Here is a 21,429-nt window from a genome sequence, read left to right as displayed (position 1 = left end):
CAGAAGCTGTCACATGGTCCTTTTCCATGTACACAACATCAACGTGTCGGCTTGTCTAGAGCGTATTTTTTGTTCATTACTATAAATTATAGTATATCGTGTATGTTCATTATATACATTTTTATTTTATACGTATCTTTTCATTTAATAATAGTTAATTTTTTTTCAAAATTAGAAAATGAACATTTAATATTAAAGTTAACCATAATTAGTTGAAATGATACATATCAAACGATGAGGTATATGATGAGCATACATCAGAATTATGATGGTGAGCAAAAATACTCCCCTTCTCCAATGTAGGATTGGAGATGATAGTCTCCATAAGCTCTCTCTGTTGACTCTTCCAAGCTAAACATGATGATGCAGCAGCGACGGAGGAAGAAGACGAATGCATTCGATACGTTCTCGAAATTCCAGGAAATAAACCGCTTGATGCCATTGTCCTCACCACTCATCCTGCCTCCCCGCCAATTCACATATCATCTTAACATTGATTTTAATGTTGCTTCCACCCAAAACTCCAGAAATTTAAACTACAAATTAAAAGCTAGCATATGAGATATGTATCCAAACCTTGCTGTTTGCACTTCCTAAGAAACTTAAGAACTTTGAGATATGATTTACTATTTTGGGATCTTATTTCATAGTTTGAGTCCTTGATATCTTATGTATGAATCTTTATCTCGATTAAAAAAATAATAAAATAAAATTAAAAAAAAAAAAAAACCCTCGCATTTGAACAAACCCAGAAGCCACGGTTAGAAGATGGGGATTTTGGTTTTTCATTTTTTCTTTTTTTTTAATTAATAAATAATTGAGAGAGTTTGACCGAAATACCCATCTCATTTCTACCACGTGGAAGCCACTTCAGCAAATTTAAAAGAATAGAGTGAATACAAGTGGAGCAAAATCGAGCTGCAAAATAAAAAGTAGTGATAGTTTTATTTTTGAAAAAATGTGGAATTAAGTTTGAATTTCATAAATATTGCAAAAATATGCCTATTATAATATATGTAGATGATAACATATGGCAAGTGGTGTACAAACAATCTTTCGAGGGGACTGCAGCACCCATGCAGTTTGATCATTTCAAACTAAGATTTACATTCTCAGCCATTGGACAGGTCCTAAAGGAGTGCCAAATAAACGGCTGGGATTTAATTAATGGGGCATGAATCATGAAGAAGCATCATCAATTTTTGTCCCCAAAGAAAAACGATTAACAGAAACTATATATTAAAGGTAAATGTCGCCTAAAAAGACTGAGTATTTATGCATGGTAAGAAGGGTTTACAAATTACAAGACAATTACTACATATACAAGGGAAGGAACCTCATCATTCCATTTCCAAGTCAAGAAAGTCCCCCTCCTTTGTCCAAAAAAAAAAAAAAAAAAAAATCAACAAAACAAGAGGTATCTAGGAAAAACGAAACCCACAGATTTCAATGGAATAGAGGGGGGGGGGGGGGGAAGGGGAGGATTAAGGAGCCAAATCAGTAGCTCAGAAAAAAAAATCAACAAAACAAGAAGTATCTAGGAAAAACGAAACCCACAGATTTCAATGGGATAGAGGGGAGGGGGGATTAAGGAGCCAAATCAGTAGCTCGAGGAAGAAAAGTAGGAAGGAAGAAGCCAAAGAACATCAAATCAAGAGTATAGGAAGGACTAGAAGTTGTACAAGTAGAATTAGAAACACTTTACAACCCAATAACCTCATTCCAATCAAATTTGTAAAGCGCGTTTATTTTCTTCTTTTACACATTTCTGTTTAACTTTTACATTGAAATTAAATATATTAAAGATGAATTATGAGATAGAAATAAACTAAGATAGTCATAAGAAAAAAAAAAAATAGATATGCAAAAATCATTTCTCAATTCGTAAGCATACCCACATGCCCCCTTGTCTCTCTACTTCGTGCAAAAGATTTATATGGGATGGGTTAACATCCATATGGTATCCTGGTTCAATAATGTAATATCATGTCTAAGTTTCTCTTTACACCACAATTTATTATTAAACTAAGTCGTCACGATAGCAATAAATAAGTTTTATGTAAGTAATAACCCTACTTAACACCCTCTATTTCGTAAAACAACGTGTGGGACCAGAGTGAGGCCGAGTAGAACTCAAATGCAATGAGTCTTGCTTGCTTGTAAGAGCTATCATACATATGATGTGTTTAGACCGTCCTACTGAATATTTCCTCCTCCACCTCCTTTTATGCGTATAAAAGCTAATGAAAATTTCTTGCTCGTTGTATACGTCTCTCTCTCAATCCACAAATACACATTACATTACCTTTTTGGGTTTTTTTAAGGCTAATTTTTAATTTTTCACACATCGTTTCATCCCATTAAAAGCTTAAACGATGAAAACGGCATATTACCATTCATCCTTTTCCCCTCCTTAGGAAACACCCATCATTGCTCCCAACAATAACAATCGTTTTCAACCTTAGAAACCTGAGCTTCTTCTTCTTCTAAGATTCTCCCTCCTTCCCACAATCCCATTTCATACCTCAACTCCTTCCTCATCTCATCGTTTAAATTCAAATACCACCCTCTCTTTTTACTCCGCACCATAAGAATTGAAGAAAACAAACTAAAAAATGGATGATCCTTCCCCCACCAACTCTGTCAATGGCTTCTACTCCTTTCTGGCTCGTGGGATGGACGATCTCGAAAGGTTCTATCTTTCGAACAACTTCATGTCAATCCAATTCCTCCAAAGGTCTCTTACCCTTCTTCGATCTTTCCACTCCCAGCTGACCCTTCTCGTCCAAAAGCTCCATCTGCCTGTTGGGGACAAGTGGCTTGACGAGTACATGGACGAAAGCTCCAAGCTTTGGGAAGCCTGCCATGTCCTCAAGTCCGCCGTCTCCGCCATGGAGAATTATTATACTTCCGGCCTCACCATCACCTCCACTCTCCTCGACTCTCACCACCATCTCAATCCTCAGCTCTCCCGCCAGGTGGGTCTTCAATTCTGATCACAATCTTTAAACTTCTTTCAAAATTTAGATCAATTTTTGGGTGACTTATCAGTTCTGTCATTTCGAACAGGTGGTGCGCGCGATTTCTCGGTGCCGACGGGAGGCGTTTGGATTGGAGGAAGAGAACAGAGCGCTGATGGAGACGAGAATCCAACCACTCTCACTGAAATTCGACGAAAGGGTCGCCGTCGAATCGAAGCTTAATGGGTTCAGCGGATTCAGGGGAGTCCTGTACGCAATGAGAAACGTGAGCTCTCTGCTTCTCATGATCTTGCTGTACGGACTGGTCTTCTGCTCGCTAGAGGACTCAACCTTTTGCAAGGAAGGAGACTACGACTACGAAGGTTGCTTGATCTTCGGATCACCGTTCATGATATCAACGGCCAGACTGCAGCAGCGGGTGGCGGCGGAGATCGGGCAGATGAGCGAGAGGCCTGGGATTCTGATGTGGGAGTTCAGGCGGTCAAAGGCGGCGATGGAGGAGCTGAGAGGTAAACTGGAAGAGAGGAGGAGCCCACAGCAGGGAGTGATGGATTGGGAGAGTGAGAGTGGGATTGGAGAGAGAGTGGAGAATTTGAGAGAGTGTTTTGGGGTGTTGAATTCTGGTTCTGAGAATATTGTGAGCCAACTTGATGATTTGTTTGATGAAATTGTTGAGGGGAGGAAGAAGCTCTTGGACTTTTGCAGTCATAGGTAAAAAAAAAAAAAAAAACCCAATAGTGTTGAGTTAAAAAAACTTATTGGAAAAGAAAATTTTACTTTCGAAGAAAAATGTCTTTTCTTACTTGTCACTTTCTCTCTCGTGTCTTCTATTTTGTTCCAGTAGTTACTAGTTGAACAGTAGTTACTAGTTCAACTGGGCGTAGATAAGTTTGTTGTAACATCGGGTTCTTTTTTTTACGCTCAAATTTGAATATCTTCTTTTTATAATTTAGACAAAATTATGATCGAATATCCTCAAATCGAAAAAAAACAAGAAAAAGTTACTAGTTGCAAATATGTGACTTTTCTCTAGATTAAAGTGTTTTAGAGCAACTTTGAACGTCGACTTGTAAAACATTGTTCATTATTAGTTATTATGGTTGAATCCAAGAATAGCTTTTATTGTATTTAGTATTTTTTTGCAAGTGAGGAATTGTCTAGTAGGAATTTTAGCTTTAAATTATTACGTTTCAGATCCAAATCTCTCTTTTTCATGGTATACATCAAAATTAGAATTTCGCTAGTATTAAAAAAACCGTCAGTATAAAAAAAATAAAGAAATGCAATTATGGGTTGAGAAGACCTAGTGCTTAATCCAATTGAGGACTATTTTTCTTCAAATATTAATTACAAGAACACAAAAAGAAGAAAAAGTGAAAGTAAAAAAGGATTGGGTGAACGAAAAGATGAAAAAGAATGGATTGGAAGCTTATTGTCATTATCTTTTAGACTTGAGGGCACAATCAAAATCCTATTTATGCAAACTTTTTAGTTGATATAAAAAAAAGAAAAGGAAATATTAATTATCAGGGTGTATGATTCTTTTGAAAAGATTTCTCTCTTGTAATTGTTGGTGCCTTTCATGAAAATATCTTCTTTTTTTTCAGGTACCAACAAATATTGAGTGTCGTTTCACAATTGATCGTTAGAGTTGATCCAGCAACTTAAATTTAAAGATCATTAACAGTCGGACCCGATCCAACGGTTGAAAAAATACTGGCTCTTAGTGCTTGTAGGTAATCAAGAAAAATCGCTTTCATGAAGTACGAGAGTTGGTGGTTAGTTGTTTTAGTAAATGAGTAATGATTCCTGTTGTGAAGGAATGATGAAAAAGGAAAGCTTAAGACCGTAGTCTGATTCTTTGGTTGCTTTAAGGTCAAAAAAGCCCCTTCTTTTGATCATAATTAAGAAGCTTTTATCTGATTCGGTTCACTTTGAAGGCAATGGTGCTCATGATGAAACCTTCTCATAACATTCTGATAACTTATATGAGCTTCAGGTTTCCTTTGTAACCACCGGAACTTCTTTGTAGTGCTCGATCTATGCTTCATTTCAAAGGAAATCTCAGAACGGCTTTATTTCATTATATTTCATACATATCCTAATTCAATTCGTTTAAAATCCTTCTTCTTCCTAGTGTAGGATAACCCCAAGAGGTTGCGGGTTTTTTTTCTTTGTTTTTTTCTAGTAATTGGGGCCCTCCCTTCACTACCCCCATGGGGATGGTCTACAAGGTTCCTAACCATTCATTTTACTACATGACCATTCTTCTTCCTACACGTCCCTTCTTAATCTTTCAAACCAACCACATTACAAGAAAAACTTGCCAATCACCGATTAGTCGATAGACACATAATTATATAAACTAAATCACGTATTCTCTCGTATAATTCTTTGAGTCTAAGATTTAGGGGTTAATTTTGTCAAAGCTCAAGATTTTGATATTGGGTGTCATAACTCTTTCGCGAGAAAGACTTCCAAATGATCAGTTAGTCTCGTAGTAACGGAGGATAGAAATATAATTGTATACAACAAGTGACATAACCGTATCCCATGCTTTTTGTCCCTTGCCGGAAATTCATGTCTTGCCTCCCTTGAAGGAGTCCATAGTAAGTAAAATCAATTAAAAATTGGGGAAAGCAAACAACCAAAAACACACCATCAATTACAATGAACCTTTTTCTTTTACATGACTACAATATATTAAAAGAACTTGAAAACTTTGAATTTAACGATAAAAACAAAATAAAAGATAAAATAAATAGTACCAAGATTGACTTTTTAGTGTAAAAATATGATTTTTCGTTCAAATTAACAGTACCGCAAGCTTTTCGTTAAAACTCCTTATATTAAACTACTCCAATTTACAAAAAGAGAATGAAAATTTGACTGCAAAGAGAGACACATTAACCTCATCAATTGGCCTAAACACACATGCAATGCAATTATTATGATCCTTTGGACCTTTGCAAGAAGGAAAAAATAAAGGCTGTCCTTGAAAGAAAGGTACTGCTTGAGATTCCAGCTTCTTTCACACAAGGCATGATACAACTGCAGAATGTTGAATACGACCAGATAAACGTAGGGTACATAAAAGAGTAAAATGCTGCACATAAACTTTCGTTACATTAACAAGAAGCCCCCAGTTCCGCAATAGGCTGCTCGGGAACAAAACTCCTCTTCCATACCGGTGTATGGTTTTAAATTCCGATTCCCGAATAACCAAACGGACCTGTAGAGGTTCGGCATCTCCAAGTTCCAACTAGATGAACGAACAATAGCTAACAAAAGAGACCAAACTCAATACTTTTAGTTACACCTTCACAAAGATGTAGAAAATTAAAATTCGCTATAATCTATACAAAAACCACAAAGAAATTGTCAGGCAGAGACGTGGGACAAGGACTACTTCTGATAATCGGCAACATATTTTCTGGTATTCCTCTGTAATTTACACGAAACTAATCAGAACACAGAACAGGCGGTCAAAAAATAAGAATCGTGTATGGTTACCACGAAAGCAAGGCGTAAGCCGCAGAAGCAAAGATAATAAGCTGCACATACAAGAACGATGTCACGTGTTTGAATATCAATCATATCCTGGCATTTCAAACTGGTACGCAAATTTTTCAACCCGATTTCTGAGCTCAACAATATCTTTGTTGTTCTGGAGACCTTGCATAAAATCTTTCTGAAATTTTCCATGTTCCCTCTGAACAGAAGCAGTGATCTGAGCAGCCCTTAGAAGAAAGTCTGCAATTGTCTCAAAATCGGTCTCCACACAACCTCTTGTCGTCATAGCAGGAGTACCTGAAAAAACGAACAGGCATAAGGAAGCTTAATATCCATACATAATACAGCAAAACATATTTTGGAAAACAGATAAGCTGAGATACGAAATTGCTCCACCATTGAATAATGAAAAGAAAAATGCGCTGTGAGGCAAGCTGGCTGAGTAATTTATTACATCACTAGACAGAAGGAAAAACAAAGACAAAAGGCAATCTGTACAAAATGACTTTAAAAAAATTGGGAGTTCGTTAGATCCTGATGTCCACATTTCAAAAGACTCAAGCAGCCAAATGGCAGAAAATAAAAGATTAAATTCAAATGACAAAGCCTGCTTACCAATTCTCACTCCCCGAAGAGAAAGAGCACCATTATCACCAAATATAGCAGTTTTATTGAGAGTGATGTCGGCCAACTCGCAGACCTTTTCAAAGTTCTTACCTATAACATTTAAATTGTACACAGGAAAGAGGGTTAGATAGTGAAGTACAAAATTAGACCTTAAGAAATTAAAATTATACAAGACTGCAAGTTTAACCAAAGTGAAAGAAATAAAGAAAGGGTAGGAAAAAGATATGAACCCCAACTATCATCCACATTTAGGATTAAACCAGCTAATAATTAAAACCGTACAGAAAGTGAGAGGATATCAAGTCCCCACAACAATTTCAGAAATTATGCAAAGTATATTAAGGATCCCAGAACATAACTGCTTAAAGCGGTGATCCATCAAATGTAGCTTCCCTAAGCAGCCTTGACAACCCTAAACTGCCAGGTTGGTGTTTCTAACCTAGAAGCTCTGTAGACATTTTCCTTTCTCTCTATTTTGAAATTATCAATGACCAGAAGTTCACTATTGAACTTTGCAAAAACATATTTAAGTTGTTCTTACAGAAAATCACCTTCTGTGTTTGGAATATAAAAGCAATCATGTGATAAAAAGGTGAAAAGATGTAGGGCAAACAGATCGCAAATGCAGCAAATAAACTAGAGCAGCAGAGTGGCTTTGGAGCCCCCAAAGCAACCTCTTTAAGAAATTAGTTGGGTTGTTAATGTGAGCCCAACACACTAACATGCGCCAGGAATAAAACCTCTCCCATGGAATACCACACTGCCCCTTCCTTAAGAGGGAAGCGCCCGGCCTTGGGCATGTTTTTGCTTACAATGTAATGCCAACATGAACATGTATGTAAACTTGGATTTTTACCTAACTATAAAAAACCAATTCGACTAAAATGATAACAGAACTGGAAAGTTAAACAGTAGATGTTCTCTACATGGAAATATAATTTCATAATCCACCATGTGTAAATTGGGCTGATTAACATTATAATACCTGTTATACCAAGACCAGTCAGATCCCAAAGCAGCAAGTGATTATCGGTACCCCCAGTCACCAATCTGCATTTTCTTCTTAACAAAGCATTAGCCAAGGCCTGTGCATTTCTCTTCACCTGGTTCATGTATGCTTTATACTCTGGAGTAGCTACTTGTTTTAAGGCGATGGCAAGAGCAGCAATATAATTGTTGTGAGGACCTCCTTGTAGGGAGGGGAAAACGGCAAAGTTTATCTTTTCCTCTAAATCATAATTGTTACTACCCTCATCAGTATGATGTACACCTTGCTTCCTTAATTTTGTGCCTTTTCTGTAAAAAATAATACCTCCTCTAGGACCCCGGAGACTTTTGTGCGTTGTTGACGTAACAATATCACAATAATCAAACGGGCTTGCACATTCCTGTAATGAATAGTAGCTGGTAAGTAACAAAATATATAGCAGATATACCTTTTTTCAACTAAGAAAATATATAGCAGATATACCTTTTTTCAACTAATATAAGTATGGCCTAATAAATATCTCGATCCTGTAGTTATCTAATGATGCTAGAAAGTCAACATAAAGTCCACTAGACCGCTGTATAGCCAGCAAAAGAACTATTTGCATGCTATTACACAATTGTTTATGAATAAACAGCTCAACCAAAATACTTAAAGATAAAATACCGTTTAGGTATCAGTTTTGAACCAAGAGATTGTGATATATATCTCTATGAATCAATTCATTATCTATTTCATTTTGTCAATAAGAATGTAAAATGGTGCAGCCCATGTTGTTATTTTGGCAGCTCAACTTATGAGCATTAAAAAGATGGTCCACTATATTGCCAAGTAAGAGAGGGGACTCTAAAAGTACCCTGCTCTCCTACAACAGCCACTCAGCCAGTCTATAGCTTAGTGAATAAATTGATATCAAACAGTAATAATAGCATCACACATGTACAGAAACAGGTAACAAATTCAGCAACTTGCTAATTGTGGTCCACACAAAACACCAAACCACAGCTCTAGGAACTTTCCGAAGATTGGCATTCTCCTTCGACCCACATGATATGATATCTTAGTATATCAGTCAAAATATTTGCGTTCTCCTTCTTCCCACAAGTTCAAGACATATATGCTATGAAGCAATAATAATAGCGCTGCGCATGTATAGAAATAGCTAACAGACTTGAGAAACTTAACAAAATAAATAAATGGGAGAGAGTTAAGATATCAAATTTCAAACCTTGGCTGCCACAAGACCGCTAATATGAGCCATGTCACACATCAACACAGCTCCGCATTTATCTGCAATATGCCTAAACCTGGCATAATCCCACTCCCTGGGGTATGAGCTACCACCGCAAATAAGTATCTTGGGACGATAATCAACCGCCCTCTCCTCAAGCTTATCAAAATCAATGTACCCTGTTTGCGGATTTACCTTGTAAGGGAAACTATCAAAGAATATCGAGGCAGCCGTTACCTTCTTCCCACCTGAAGTATAATACCCATGACTCATATGCCCTCCCGAAGGCGAATCCAAGCCCATAATCCTATCATTTGGGAGCAAAAGACCGGTGTAGACTGCGATATTCGCAGAGGTACAAGAATAAGGCTGGACATTGACACCCCATTTCTCAGGATCAAGACCAAAAGCTGCCAATGCGCGTTCATGACATAGCAATTCAATCTGATCAATATGCTGATTGCCCGTGTAGTATCTCGCTCCGGGCATACCCTCGGAGTACTTGTTCGTCAAGTGGCTGCCAAGAGCTTCCATCACAGCTCTGCACACAAAATTCTCAGAAGCAACCAATTCAATACCTTTGAACTGCCGAAGTTTTTCCTTCTCCATAATTTCATGGACCTCCGGGTCCGCAACCGAAAGGGGCTGGTTCCCCCAAGACCGAACAGCGGCCCGCCTCGCCTCCAGCCCAGCCGATTCAACCGCCAAGCACTTTGACGGGTTCGGGTTCACTCCGAACCCATCCCGCTGTCTTTTCAGGCAGATAGAGTGCCCCAAGAGATTGAACTTCTCGTCCTCTTCGCGATCATCCCCATTCTCAACCCTAATCTTATCTCCTTTCTGGTCGAGCAATTGCAGCGGAACGGATTGGATTGAATTCGACGAGCTCGTACTCTGATGCGAACTAAACCCTAGAGAGAGGCCCGGCTGAGTCTCCGTGAGCCCCATAACCAACGAAAAACCCCCAAACTTCTCAAAATTTCCGGTCAAAATTGGTCAGAAAGTATCGAGATGCTATCGATGCAACCGAATTTAGGTGTAGCAACAGCAACAGTAGCAGCGACAACAGCGTCTGAAGAAGCTACAGCGACAGATACGAACCGTCGATGATTGGCCGGACGTCGCTGATGAAGAAGCAGAGGGTTCCATGTACAAACCCTAAAGCTTGTGAGAAATTGGCCAGCAAGTTCCAGAGAGGAGGAGAGAGAGTGGGGGGGTGCTTTTTGTGGGTATATAAAAAAACTGAAGCGGCGAAAAAGAAGCAGCAAATCGTTGATTAATTCAATTAATTGGTTCGGGAGGATGAACCTGGATGTAAAAAAGGAAGGTTCGTTAGTTTTAACTAAGGGACTTATAGTTTGACCTATTTTCACTATAGTCCCTCGTCATTTTTATTTTGACGATTTTAGCCGTGCAGTTTTGTTTTCTGGCAACGAAGTTCTACGTGTTACGTTGCAAAGGAATGAGTACCATTCTTGTTCGTGTTATTTGAAGGTACGATCTATATGAGATAACCAAGAAGATCAATTGATTATCCCACATCCAATATTTGTAGTCATTTGTTTGTTCTTGTACCTATTCATTCTCATCTTCTTACCAAATAAGTAAATTTGATCTAATCTATCGAGTTTTTTTTTCGTTTTTAAGAGGAATTAGACAAGATAATCTTTTATCTTTTTTTAATACAAGGGATATATTAGTAATCTTAAGTTCGACTCTTATGAATAACAAGTCCGATATCGATTATTATGGTAGATATATTTACACTATTTTTTATTTAAACGATGTAGATATATTTACACTAAAGGTTAAGGGATCTGGATTATGAGGGGTGGAGTATTTGGGCTAAGTTACACAATGAGCATGTCATTTTAATTTAGCATCACACTGGTAATCCACAGTAGTCAAATCTAGGACTTTTAACTTATAAATATTTAAGTAAAAAGAAATATCATTAGATTATAGTACCAAGTAACATTAAATTAGTTAACTTATAAATCTAAGCATCAAGTTGAAATTTTGTCTTCCTAAAGGGTTTCAAAATTTCGACTCTCTGCTTTATACATTATTGCCTCATTTTTCGCACATGCTACTTATTGGGCTCAAAATACTCTCTATATTGAATAAATTTTTTGAAACTTGACCTTATATGAAGAAAATAAATTTGAAATTTGAGGAAAAAAAATAAAAACTCAACCATGCATGTCAATTTGAAACTTGACCTTGTATCGATACGCAGCATAATTAAGTTTTGCTACGTCCTCTCATTGCCATCATCCTAATACCTCTCCTCATGATAAGATCAAGAGGCATGGGTAAAGAAGATACATACATATATATATATATATATATGGGAATATTATATATGTGTGTGTCTGTTAAATAACTTATAGTTCATGAAATGTGACCCATAGCAACTCATTGTTGGTCCCAGCGTAAATCGATGTCAATTCATACCCCACAAAACACAAAAGAATTATATGGACGTGGAAAGTTATTTGCCAATCGTTCTGTGTAGATAAGGATGGCAAAAGAAGCCATAGCTTGAGAGCATGACATATATCACAACCAAAACAACACTTTTAAATTAAATAAAAAAAGAAAGTAAAAACATGGCGACTTCATGTACCATACTTTCATCTTCTCTCCTCCCCACTAGGGTTCTAACAGCAAATCCTCAAACCCAGCAACTCCACCCAGTTCCCAGGAGGCGTCCCAGCTCCTTCAGAGTTCAAGCTGCCAAACTTCCTGCTGGGGTACGTTCTTTGGCCGGAAATGCTTCTTTAAAAAGCACTTTTGTAATTACAAGCATGTTCATATTTTTAATAGAAATGAACCGTTTTTTTTTTCTTTCTCTAATTATTGTCAGAAGCGGTTTTGGTGATCTGAGAGTTTAAAAGCGCTTTCCAAACAGGCCATCCATTTGTTCATTTGTTTTCTCTCATGATGTTGTAATTTGTATGAATTTTTAGAACTTTTTGCATAAAGTATGGTTGTGAAAAGGTGGATTAATCATTAATATGGATCAAAATTTGCAGGTGGTGGTGCCAAAAGTAGAGCCAAAACTTAAGGCCCCTTTTGCTGGATTCACCGGGACTGCAGAAATATGGAATTCTAGAGCTTGTATGATTGGACTTATCGGAACCTTCATTGTGGAACTGGTAAAATTCTTCTTCTTTTGGGTTTTCATGGTCGAAAAAGTGCAGTTAACGTCACTGTAGAACGAGCGCTTTTGGCTGATATGTTTAATTTTGGTTTCATAATTTCCAGATATTGAACAAGGGAATACTGCAGTTGATCGGAGTGGAGATTGGAAAAGGCCTTGATATTCCTCTGTGATCGTTAAATTTGGCTGTGTTGAGGTCTTTATTTGTAACAAGCACCTGTACCAATCTGCATTTTGCAATTCATCTAAGTGGGTAATTCTGTTTTGTACCTCAATTAATTTGTGTGAAGATCTGACTCTTGTAATATAGGACACTTCTGATATTCTTCACTTTTTACGTCCAACCCGACGACGTTTTCTTCATGATCTCCGGCCAATGCACGTCGTAAAATCTTCAATGCTTCTGGTTTAGGTCCGTCGAAACTCACACTTGTTCCTCATTAAAATGAAGTCGAATCTCCGTCAACTCAACAAAAGTTTAATCGACAATAAGCATAAGGTATCCAACTCCGATGGCAAATCTATTTCCGAGGGCTTGTTCATCTCACCTATGGCCACCTAAGATACCTCTTGCATTATCTGAAAATAGGTACATAACGGTGTACATTCATGCCATGATTTCACATGGCGTAACGATATGCTTGGTCCAATTCTTCTCTTAGTTGCTGCATCCTTAACGCCTGCAAAGGACATATGACGGAATGCGAGCAAGTCTCCCCGTTCTTTGTGATGCATACCACCAGAAAACCTCCAACTGCGACTGCAAGTTTTTGAAATGGCGTCATTACAGGACCCTGCTGATTCGAGCATCTATAATTGGAACTGCTGAACTAGTATTAGATATGTCCAGTGCTTCAGCCAATGACATCCGGCGGTTCCTCCATGCAGCCTCCGCCCAACCCTTCGCTTTTTCACCTTGATCCTTTCGGTTGTGTTGGACACAAAGCACTTCGGCATACCCGCCTACACAATCAATTAACTATATCAATGCAGATAAACTGGTTAGAATCTTTAGATTAAAAAGTCAGCAGGTCATACAGCTGCAGCCATATAGGCCATTACAGGTTTCCAAATATCCAGACAGAGACCTATTCTACTTGAATGTATACTCATTTTACAGTATAAGCCACACCAGTCAGGTGCAGGAAACATTGCTTAGATTTGAGCAACCGGAAACTGGTTAACATGTATGGAATAAGGCCCAGTCGTTTTAACAAATCAAGGCTGATTTTCTAAAAATGGTCATTGCTCGGGTATAATATTGAGTATGCTCATGTTGAGGAAACATTTGGATGTTTAGCCATTACCTCTTGCAAGGGCCACTATATCACTTCTATCTACATTTGCTTCGGTACCTACACAACCCAATAAAGGGCAATAAGCAATTATTACCCGCTCTCATATGAAGAAATTTATGGCACAGTTAACACATACCTTCTGTGTCCAATGGTGGGGCTTTCAGCAACTCTATTGCCCTTCTATAAAGTCCCTGTCATTTTTATTTTTCGGGGTGGAAGGGGGAAGAATAAGGCCATAGAATATAGTAGCAAGAAAATGAAAGCTTCCTAAGTTGAGAAATATAGCAGGCAAAGAAATATGTAAGTTCTAACCTCTTGAATCAAAAGAGCACTAGAATGCTCTAGCATTGCTTTACGTCGAAACATGAGAGCTATGCAGGTTAAAACAACACCAACCTTGGGGTGATGAGAACCTACACAAAAATCAAGGAACCAAAAGGAGGCCAACATATCAATAGATAAAAATTATGAGAATTCTACAGCACTCTGAAACAAAAGTTATGCCAAAGAAACACACCAAAACGTTCCTCTGTTATCGTTAAAGCCTTAGTCAATATCTCCTCCGCATCAGCAAAGTTTCTAAAAGAACAAGATTTATTCTCTCGATCATTCTAAACAGGAAAGAGAGAGAGAGAGAGAGAGAGAGAGAGAGAGAGAGAGAGAGAGAGAGAAAGAAACACTCAAGTCTCAACAGTAGTCAGGAACTTACCCCAAATGAGCCTCAAGTTGTCCCAAAGCACAAGTGGCCCCTAAGGAAACTTCCTCTGCTGACATATTACAGGCTGCTAATGCATTTGAGTTACCAAGCTCTTCATTCTTTGACCCCCCTTGAATAACATTCTGGTAGACATCCTTTGCCAATGAAAAGTTCTGTGTTGCATGCAAGAATTCTCCATAGGATAAAGCACTACTACCTAAAATAGCTATCAGTTAATCATCTCATATGTCTTAGACGCGATGACAAACATGACTTGAAAGATGAACCTCACCGGTGATTGCCCGGTTGTCCTTAAGTCCTTGAAAGAACGACTCAGCTGCACAGAACGTAAATTCAGAAATTTCTTTTTCTTTCCTGACTCTCAGCAGTGTACTAGTTGAAGCAAATGTATATAAATAGCCAAAGGCTAGCTTTCAACTGTACCTGATGCAGCATTACCATGGACAAGTTCAACAAGCCCTTTTACTGCTCTAGTGCGAGCATTTATAAAATCTCCACCATTAGATTCAGGCTCATTCTTCACCAACAGTTCTAAGCATTTATCTGCGAGCACTGATGAAGTATCATCCTATATAGGGAGAATCATGTACATATTCAAGCTATAAAAGAACACAAGAAAACATTTTTCTTTTGTGTCGACTTACCTGCTCTAACTCTAAGTGAAGTCCAACAAGAGCCTCCAAGGCCGCAACTTTAGCGAAACCCAGTACGGTTTATTAGTCAATAGATCAGTCTATTAAGGCAAAACTTTAAAAAATAAATACAGAAAAAATGTAAAACAATAAAATATTCTTACCCCTTACACCAAATGAAGAGCTGGTTAAATCTTGAACCTTTTGCAGTTTCTCCATTGCTTCATCAAAATTTCCTCTGAAAAATTTGAATTTCATTAATATGAGTTTCATATTCCATCAAACCGATAACTTAAATAGGTTATCTAATCACCCAAAACAAGCAAACTTGGCTAGAGCGTATGTGCCCCCTATGCACCCGAGTTCTAATCACCCTCTCAGCTATTTAAATTAGTTTAAAGTATAATATCGCTAGTGCGCAAATCAAAGAAAAACACCAAGAAGATTAAAAAGAAACCTTTCAGATGATAAAGTGGACATGGCCAATAACACCATTCCCCTTGAATTATCACCAGAAGAGTCTTGCCCTTCACTCGTCTGAGTCGAAAGGCACTGTTCCAGTACAAGCAGACCTTGCGCATACGATTCATCTACACTTCCCACAACCCAAATTTCAAATTAATATGATTTCAATTTCATATTTATAAACAAATTAATAAAAAAGGAAATTCAAAAAATGAGAGGACCGGATTGTAAAAGGACCTGATTTCTGAGACCTGGCGTGAGAGAGGGCGTAGTTGATCATCTGAAGAGCAACAGGGTTGGCGTTTGAGCCGTTGATCCCGCCGTGGACTAGTCTGAACAGCGGTGATCGTATGGAGGGCCCAAGCTTGGCGGTTCGAGCGACAGTGGCGGCAGATCGTGATAGCTTAATTGCGGTGGGAATCATCGTGGTTCCTGCGATTTCTCTTCCTGAATTGGATTATCCAAAAACCCTAACTTGGAACGCAAAGGGGTTTTAGAGTAGTCGGACTAAGAGAAAAAGAAATATTGGAAATATCCCAAATTTTTCTATCTTTATTTCATTTAGAATTTAATATTTTTTGTATAATCAATCGATATGGATCCTCCTGACCACGAAATCCAGGTTATTTAAATTTAATCTAATGGCTCCAAACAGAGAGATCCTCTAAAAGTTATAATAATTGCAACTATTGGATTAAATTTGAACGACCCAGATTTCGTGATCAGGAGATCCCCATCATGAGCTTAGGAGAGGATCCTCTTCTCGATATCATCATCTTATATATCTTTATTTATATATATATAAGAGGTATTCATCAATTTATCTCTTGAACTTGTAAGGATCGACCAATTTCCCCCCAACTCTCATAATTAGTCAATTTGCACCCTACTGTTAATTTTTTTAATTTTCCATCTATTCTTCTGTTAAGTAGGTATCCGCATGACTGCCTTTAAAGGGGCAAAAAGTCATTTTCCCTACACCTTCTATCTTCTTCATTTTCTTCGAACTTTCTCTTCTTCTTCCCTTTTCTCCGAGCCGAGCCCGTGACTGCCGCCAACACCTCCATCCTCCGCTGTTTGCAGCCCAGTCCATTGGATATGCTGCTTTTGTTGATTGCAGCTGCCCACACCCCTTCGCCTCCTCCCTCAGCCTCATCTACCTCTGGTAAGGTGTTGAGAAACCTACTTAACGGAAAATGACAGTAGAGTGCAAATTGACTTTTTTTGCCTTTCAAAGGCAGTCATGTGGATACCTACTTTAACGGAAGAATAGATGGAAAATTAAAAAAAATTAACAATAGGGTGCAAATTGATTAATTATGAGAGTTGAGGAGGGAAATTGGCCAAAATTAAAGTTGAGTGGGGGGGAATTGACTAATTATGAGAGCTGAGGAGTGAAATTGGTCAATCCTTACAAGTTCAGGGGGTAAATTGATAAATACCTCTATATATATAATGCCAACACAAAAAGTGAATAGTGCTTTTGGTGCCACCAAGCTTCAACAAAAATATTTGGACAAAAATGCCCCCAAGACAAAAAACTTCAAAGGCATTCCAAAATAATGCATCAAATAAGGTAGAGACATTTTCGTTATTTGAACAGTTTTTTTTTTAATAACTAATTTTTTGTGCTTTTAAAAAAAAAATTAGTATCTCAGAATAGGGTAGTAATAATGTGGTTCAATTTCTCTACTTTTAAACATGTTCAAAATATCTTAAGAGGCTTGTAATGCTGGTTATAAAATAGGTCTGTCACACGCGGATAATAATGTAATTAAATTAATTGTCAAATGATTTTTTTTTTTTTTAACAAATGATATTATCTACACTAAAGGAGAAGGGTAAGCTTAGCTTCACAATGGGCTAGCAATAATGTGATTTAATCAGTTGTTCATTAAATATTATTTTCTCTATTTTTAAACACAAAATAATTTTTGACTGCACGATGTACAATGAACTGACACAATTCACGGATCTCCAAGATCTTTACAAAGAGGATATGGTGAGGATCTGGATTCTTCTTATCAATTGCAATTTTAGTTTTCACATTACCTATTGCAATTTTAACTTGATATTTTTAAATGAATGGTTTTGATACTAAGAAAACTTTATTACTTCAAGGAATACTAAATAATTAATAATTTAATAATTTATCGAGTAATTTATAAGAAAACAAGTTTTGGAGCAATAGAAATGTTGCTCTTTTCCTTCGTGATTGAAAGGTACATGTTCAAGTCATGAAAACAGTTTTTTTTTTTTTTTTTTTTTTATGTTTTTGTTTTTTTTTTGTGTGTGGAAGAAACTAGGAATGAAATACCAGGGCAAAGATGCCAGAACGTACACGGAAGCCTACATCGAGGCAAGCTAACACAAACATAGCAGTAAACCAGAGCAGAGGGTTTCAATAAGGAGGACGCTGCAACAAAGCAAGCGTCGCCCCCTACCCTGTCAAAACAAATTAATGTGGACACGGCAAGCCATCATTGTTCAGAACATGTACCAAAGAAGATGGGGGGTCAATCGACCCAGATAACATCACACATATCCTGATTGTTTGTCGACGCAAGAGAGTCTGCCGCAACATTGGCTGATCTTGGAACCCAAGACCAACGACATTTCTGAAAAGTCTTCCCCAGCTCCTTGACTCTCACCAAAGTTGGAAAGGCCTCCCAGGAACCATCCTACATCGAACCAGTGAGGCATGAAATAGATTCTAAGGAGTCAGATTAAAAAACCACAGATGTAAGACCCAAAAAGGAGCCCACCTCACAACCCCGAAGCAGCGCATAAGCCTCCGCCAAGGCAGCACAAGAAGCTGCAATAGCATATCTCGCAGCTGCAAAGAACTCCCCCACACCCTAAACCCTAAACAGTTTCTTTGTAAAGCAAGAGTAAACTCATCTTATATATAAAGCCAACACAAAAGGTGAATAGTGCTTTTGGTGACAAAAAACTTCAAAGGCATCACAAAATAATGCATCAAATAAGGCAGGAGCATTTTCGTCATTTTAACAGTGCTTTTTTTTATAATTATTTTTTTGTGCTTTTTTTAATTAGTACCTCACAATGGGGTACCAATAATGTGATTCAATTTCTCTATTTTTAAACACGTTCAAAACATCTTAAGAAGCGTGTAATGCCGGTTATAAAAAAGGTCTTTTGCACGCAAATAATAATTTGATTAAATTAATTGTCAAATGATTGTTTTTTATTTTATTTTTAACAAACGATATTATCTACACTAAGGAAAAGGGGGATAGGTTTTGCCTCACAATGGGTTAGTAATAATGTGATTCAATCAATTGTTTATTAAATATTATTTTCTCTATTTTTAAACACGTTCAAAACATCTTAAGAGGTATGTAATGCCGGTTATAAAAAAGGTCTTTCGCACTCGAATTATAATATGATTAAATTAGCTATCAATTGATTTCATTTTTTTTAACAAACGATACTAAGGAGGATGAGGTAGGCTTAGCCTCACAATGGGCTAGCAATAATGTGATTCAGTCAATTGCTTATTAAATATTACTTTTTATATTCTTAATGTAAATTTTATAGAGACCAATTTTATATGTGAATTCTGTTGCTTTAATTAGTTTATGAGGGGTTTATTTTAGCATGATCTAAGATTATTTATTTACTTCAAATATTTGACTTTCCTTTTGTCAATTTATGCATATAAATATATTTAAAACGTGTAAGTCACGCGTAGCACGCTGTGATTCAAAAAATGCATTATGCACGTGCATGAAGGCTAGGTCGTACTAAAATTAAGGGATGTGCCAAAACTCTATCATAATTTAAATTACTCATCGATTAAGACTTTCACTTTTCTTATCTCCAACAGGATCCTGATCATTTTTGTGAGGATCCCGGGGATCTGTGAATCGTGTCCGTTCATCGTACATCGTGCAACCACTTTTTGTCAGGTACTGTTTGTATTTAATTTTAAATAAAAATATTTAAAATGGTTTCTGACTACACGATGTACGATGAACGGACACGATTCACCGATCTCTGGGATCCTCACAAAGAGGATCTGACGAGGATCCAGATTCTTCTTATCTATTACAATTTTAGTTTTCACATTATCTATTGCAATTTTAACGTACTTGATATTTTTAAATGAATGGTTTTGATACTAAGAAAAAATTATTACTTCAACTGTTTTGTTGAACAAAATGTGGAAACTGTTAATACCTCAAAAGATAAAAATGTTTTGTTGGCTTCTCTTTCGTGGGAGACTCCAAACACGAGTCAGATTGCATAATTTATTTCCTAATACTAATCATGTTTGTCCCTTTTGTAATACTGATGAAGAAGATCAACATCTTTTTGTTAGATGTATGTATGCTCAAGAAGTTTGGTGAATATTCTCTGGCCCTAATCTTGTTGGTGTCGGTTGGATTAACTGATTGGTTATCTCAATTGAATGCTAACAATGAGGTGGAATTGTTTGATCTTAGTAAGGCTCCCCTTTTTTGTTGGCAAAAAGGAATGATAGAAACAATTTGATTTTTCGTAATTGTAAGGTCCACCTTGCTAGAGTTCCAATGGTGGCTACTACAGTTGGTAGTGAGTACTACAACACTAATAAAAGCTCAAGATCAATTCGTAATTTCGATGTTGTTCATAGATGTTCTCAGATTATTAAGTGGAAAGCCCCTCGTGCGCCATGACTCAAAATTAATTTTGACGATTCAGTGGTGGGATCTTAAGCGGCTGCAGGTTTTGTCATCAGAGATCACAATGGGTCTCCTATTATTGCTGGGACTCATAATCTTGGAGAGAATACTATATTTGTTGCTAAAGCTCTTACCTTACGTGATGCGTTGAAGTTTGCAAAAGTCAAAGGTTTTAAGAATATCTATGTTGAAGGTGATTCCAAGCTTGTTATCGATTCTATTTTAAACAAGTGCAGAACGCCTTGGCGATTAAAGACTATTATCAAGGACATCATATTGCTTGCACGATCATTTTCTTCTATATCTTGGAGTCATGTCTTTCGGGAGGTGAATTTTCTTGCCGATACCATTACTAGCGTTGGGCACTCTATTCATGATACTTTTATCTGGGATAGGACTTTACCCACTAATATGCTTTTCTCTTCGATTGTACCAGTAGCAGTTGTAATCGTGGTTTCTCTCTTTGAATGAGTTTATTTTTTCATAAAAAAAAACTAAATAATTAATAATTTAATAATTCATTGAGTAATTTATAAGAGAACGAGTTTTGGTGCAACATAAATGTTGATGTTTTCCTTTGTGATTGAAAGGTACATGTTCGAGTAGTGAAAATAGTCTCTTTGTAAAGTAAGAGTAAACTTGTGTACATTAAAAGTTCCGACACTCAAAAGGGGAGTCTTGTTGGCTTATAACTTATTAATTTATTAAGGTGTTCTTTATTTTCAGCAAGTGACCCTTTACCACAGTGATAAAGATGAGTGTTGCCCTTACTCCATGACATGGGTTCAAACCTCGTCGGCTCCCTAATCTAACATCTAATCTAACCTAACAAATCTATCGTTTGACAAAAAGAAATGATTTTTATTTTCTTAAGCATTTTATATTGTATTTAGTTTCTCATTTTATGAACTATACTTCTATGTATTTGTCTAACCAAGTAAAATTTAAGAATCTACTTACCTTTCCAAAAAAAAAAAAAAAAGAAAGAAGGATTGTATGTTATTCAATATACTACATTATTCCTTTTTATGAACATTTAACCAACCAAAAATTTTATTTAACACAACACATCATACATACAACAATAGCTTCTCATCTCAAAGGTGTAAAGAAATCAACTAT

General features: G+C 37.0%; 3 protein-coding genes and 1 pseudogene across 3 annotated transcripts; 2 read left to right on the top strand and 2 right to left on the bottom strand.

Moving 5' to 3' along the window:
* The first annotated feature begins 2,232 nt into the window (after window positions 1–2,232).
* On the top strand, window positions 2,233–4,108 carry LOC126618446 (uncharacterized). Its single transcript, XM_050286514.1, has 2 exons — window positions 2,233–2,978; window positions 3,070–4,108. Exons 1-2 carry the CDS (start codon window positions 2,616–2,618, stop codon window positions 3,694–3,696), a joined length of 990 nt encoding a protein of 329 aa, XP_050142471.1. The 5' UTR covers window positions 2,233–2,615; the 3' UTR covers window positions 3,697–4,108.
* A 1,868-nt stretch (window positions 4,109–5,976) lies between these two features.
* Window positions 5,977–10,627, bottom strand: LOC126618443 (serine hydroxymethyltransferase 7-like; annotated as a pseudogene).
* A 1,223-nt stretch (window positions 10,628–11,850) lies between these two features.
* Window positions 11,851–12,781, top strand: LOC126618447 (light-harvesting complex-like protein OHP1, chloroplastic). Its single transcript, XM_050286515.1, has 3 exons — window positions 11,851–12,096; window positions 12,379–12,501; window positions 12,611–12,781. The coding sequence occupies exons 1-3, from the start codon at window positions 11,953–11,955 to the stop codon at window positions 12,677–12,679; spliced, it is 336 nt and encodes a 111-aa protein (XP_050142472.1). The 5' UTR covers window positions 11,851–11,952; the 3' UTR covers window positions 12,680–12,781.
* Window positions 12,782–12,913: 132 nt separating this feature from the next.
* Window positions 12,914–16,148, bottom strand: LOC126618445 (uncharacterized). The gene is made up of 12 exons (XM_050286513.1): window positions 15,857–16,148; window positions 15,612–15,744; window positions 15,319–15,392; window positions 15,167–15,213; window positions 14,946–15,090; window positions 14,794–14,838; window positions 14,514–14,718; window positions 14,322–14,383; window positions 14,117–14,217; window positions 13,941–13,995; window positions 13,814–13,861; window positions 12,914–13,469 (listed from the first exon to the last, which is right to left on the bottom strand). Exons 1-12 carry the CDS (start codon window positions 16,041–16,043, stop codon window positions 13,291–13,293), a joined length of 1,281 nt encoding a protein of 426 aa, XP_050142470.1. The 5' UTR covers window positions 16,044–16,148; the 3' UTR covers window positions 12,914–13,290.
* Between the last annotated feature and the right edge of the window lie 5,281 nt (window positions 16,149–21,429).

The sequence above is a fragment of the Malus sylvestris genome, chromosome 4, assembly GCF_916048215.2.
Source record: "Malus sylvestris chromosome 4, drMalSylv7.2, whole genome shotgun sequence".
NCBI classification, from domain to species: Eukaryota; Viridiplantae; Streptophyta; class Magnoliopsida; order Rosales; family Rosaceae; genus Malus; species Malus sylvestris.
This window is presented reverse-complemented; position numbering and strand designations above follow the sequence as displayed.

What these genes read in the sequence shown, in the direction of transcription:
- LOC126618447 (XM_050286515.1), top strand. Translation starts at nt 11,953, where the DNA reads ATGGCGACTTCATGTACCATACTTTCATCTTCTCTCCTCCCCACTAGG. An exon ending in CTGCCAAACTTCCTGCTGGG is followed by an intron (nt 12,097 to 12,378) that starts GTACGTTCTTTG and finishes CAAAATTTGCAG; the next exon opens with GTGGTGGTGCCAAAAGTAGA. An exon ending in GAACCTTCATTGTGGAACTG is followed by an intron (nt 12,502 to 12,610) that starts GTAAAATTCTTC and finishes CATAATTTCCAG; the next exon opens with ATATTGAACAAGGGAATACT.
- LOC126618446 (XM_050286514.1), top strand. Translation starts at nt 2,616, where the DNA reads ATGGATGATCCTTCCCCCACCAACTCTGTCAATGGCTTCTACTCCTTT. An exon ending in ATCCTCAGCTCTCCCGCCAG is followed by an intron (nt 2,979 to 3,069) that starts GTGGGTCTTCAA and finishes CATTTCGAACAG; the next exon opens with GTGGTGCGCGCGATTTCTCG.
- LOC126618445 (XM_050286513.1), bottom strand. Translation starts at nt 16,043, where the DNA reads ATGATTCCCACCGCAATTAAGCTATCACGATCTGCCGCCACTGTCGCT. An exon ending in GTGCTCTTTTGATTCAAGAG is followed by an intron (nt 13,996 to 14,116) that starts GTTAGAACTTAC and finishes TAAAAATGACAG; the next exon opens with GGACTTTATAGAAGGGCAAT. An exon ending in CCCACCATTGGACACAGAAG is followed by an intron (nt 13,862 to 13,940) that starts GTATGTGTTAAC and finishes TGGGTTGTGTAG; the next exon opens with GTACCGAAGCAAATGTAGAT.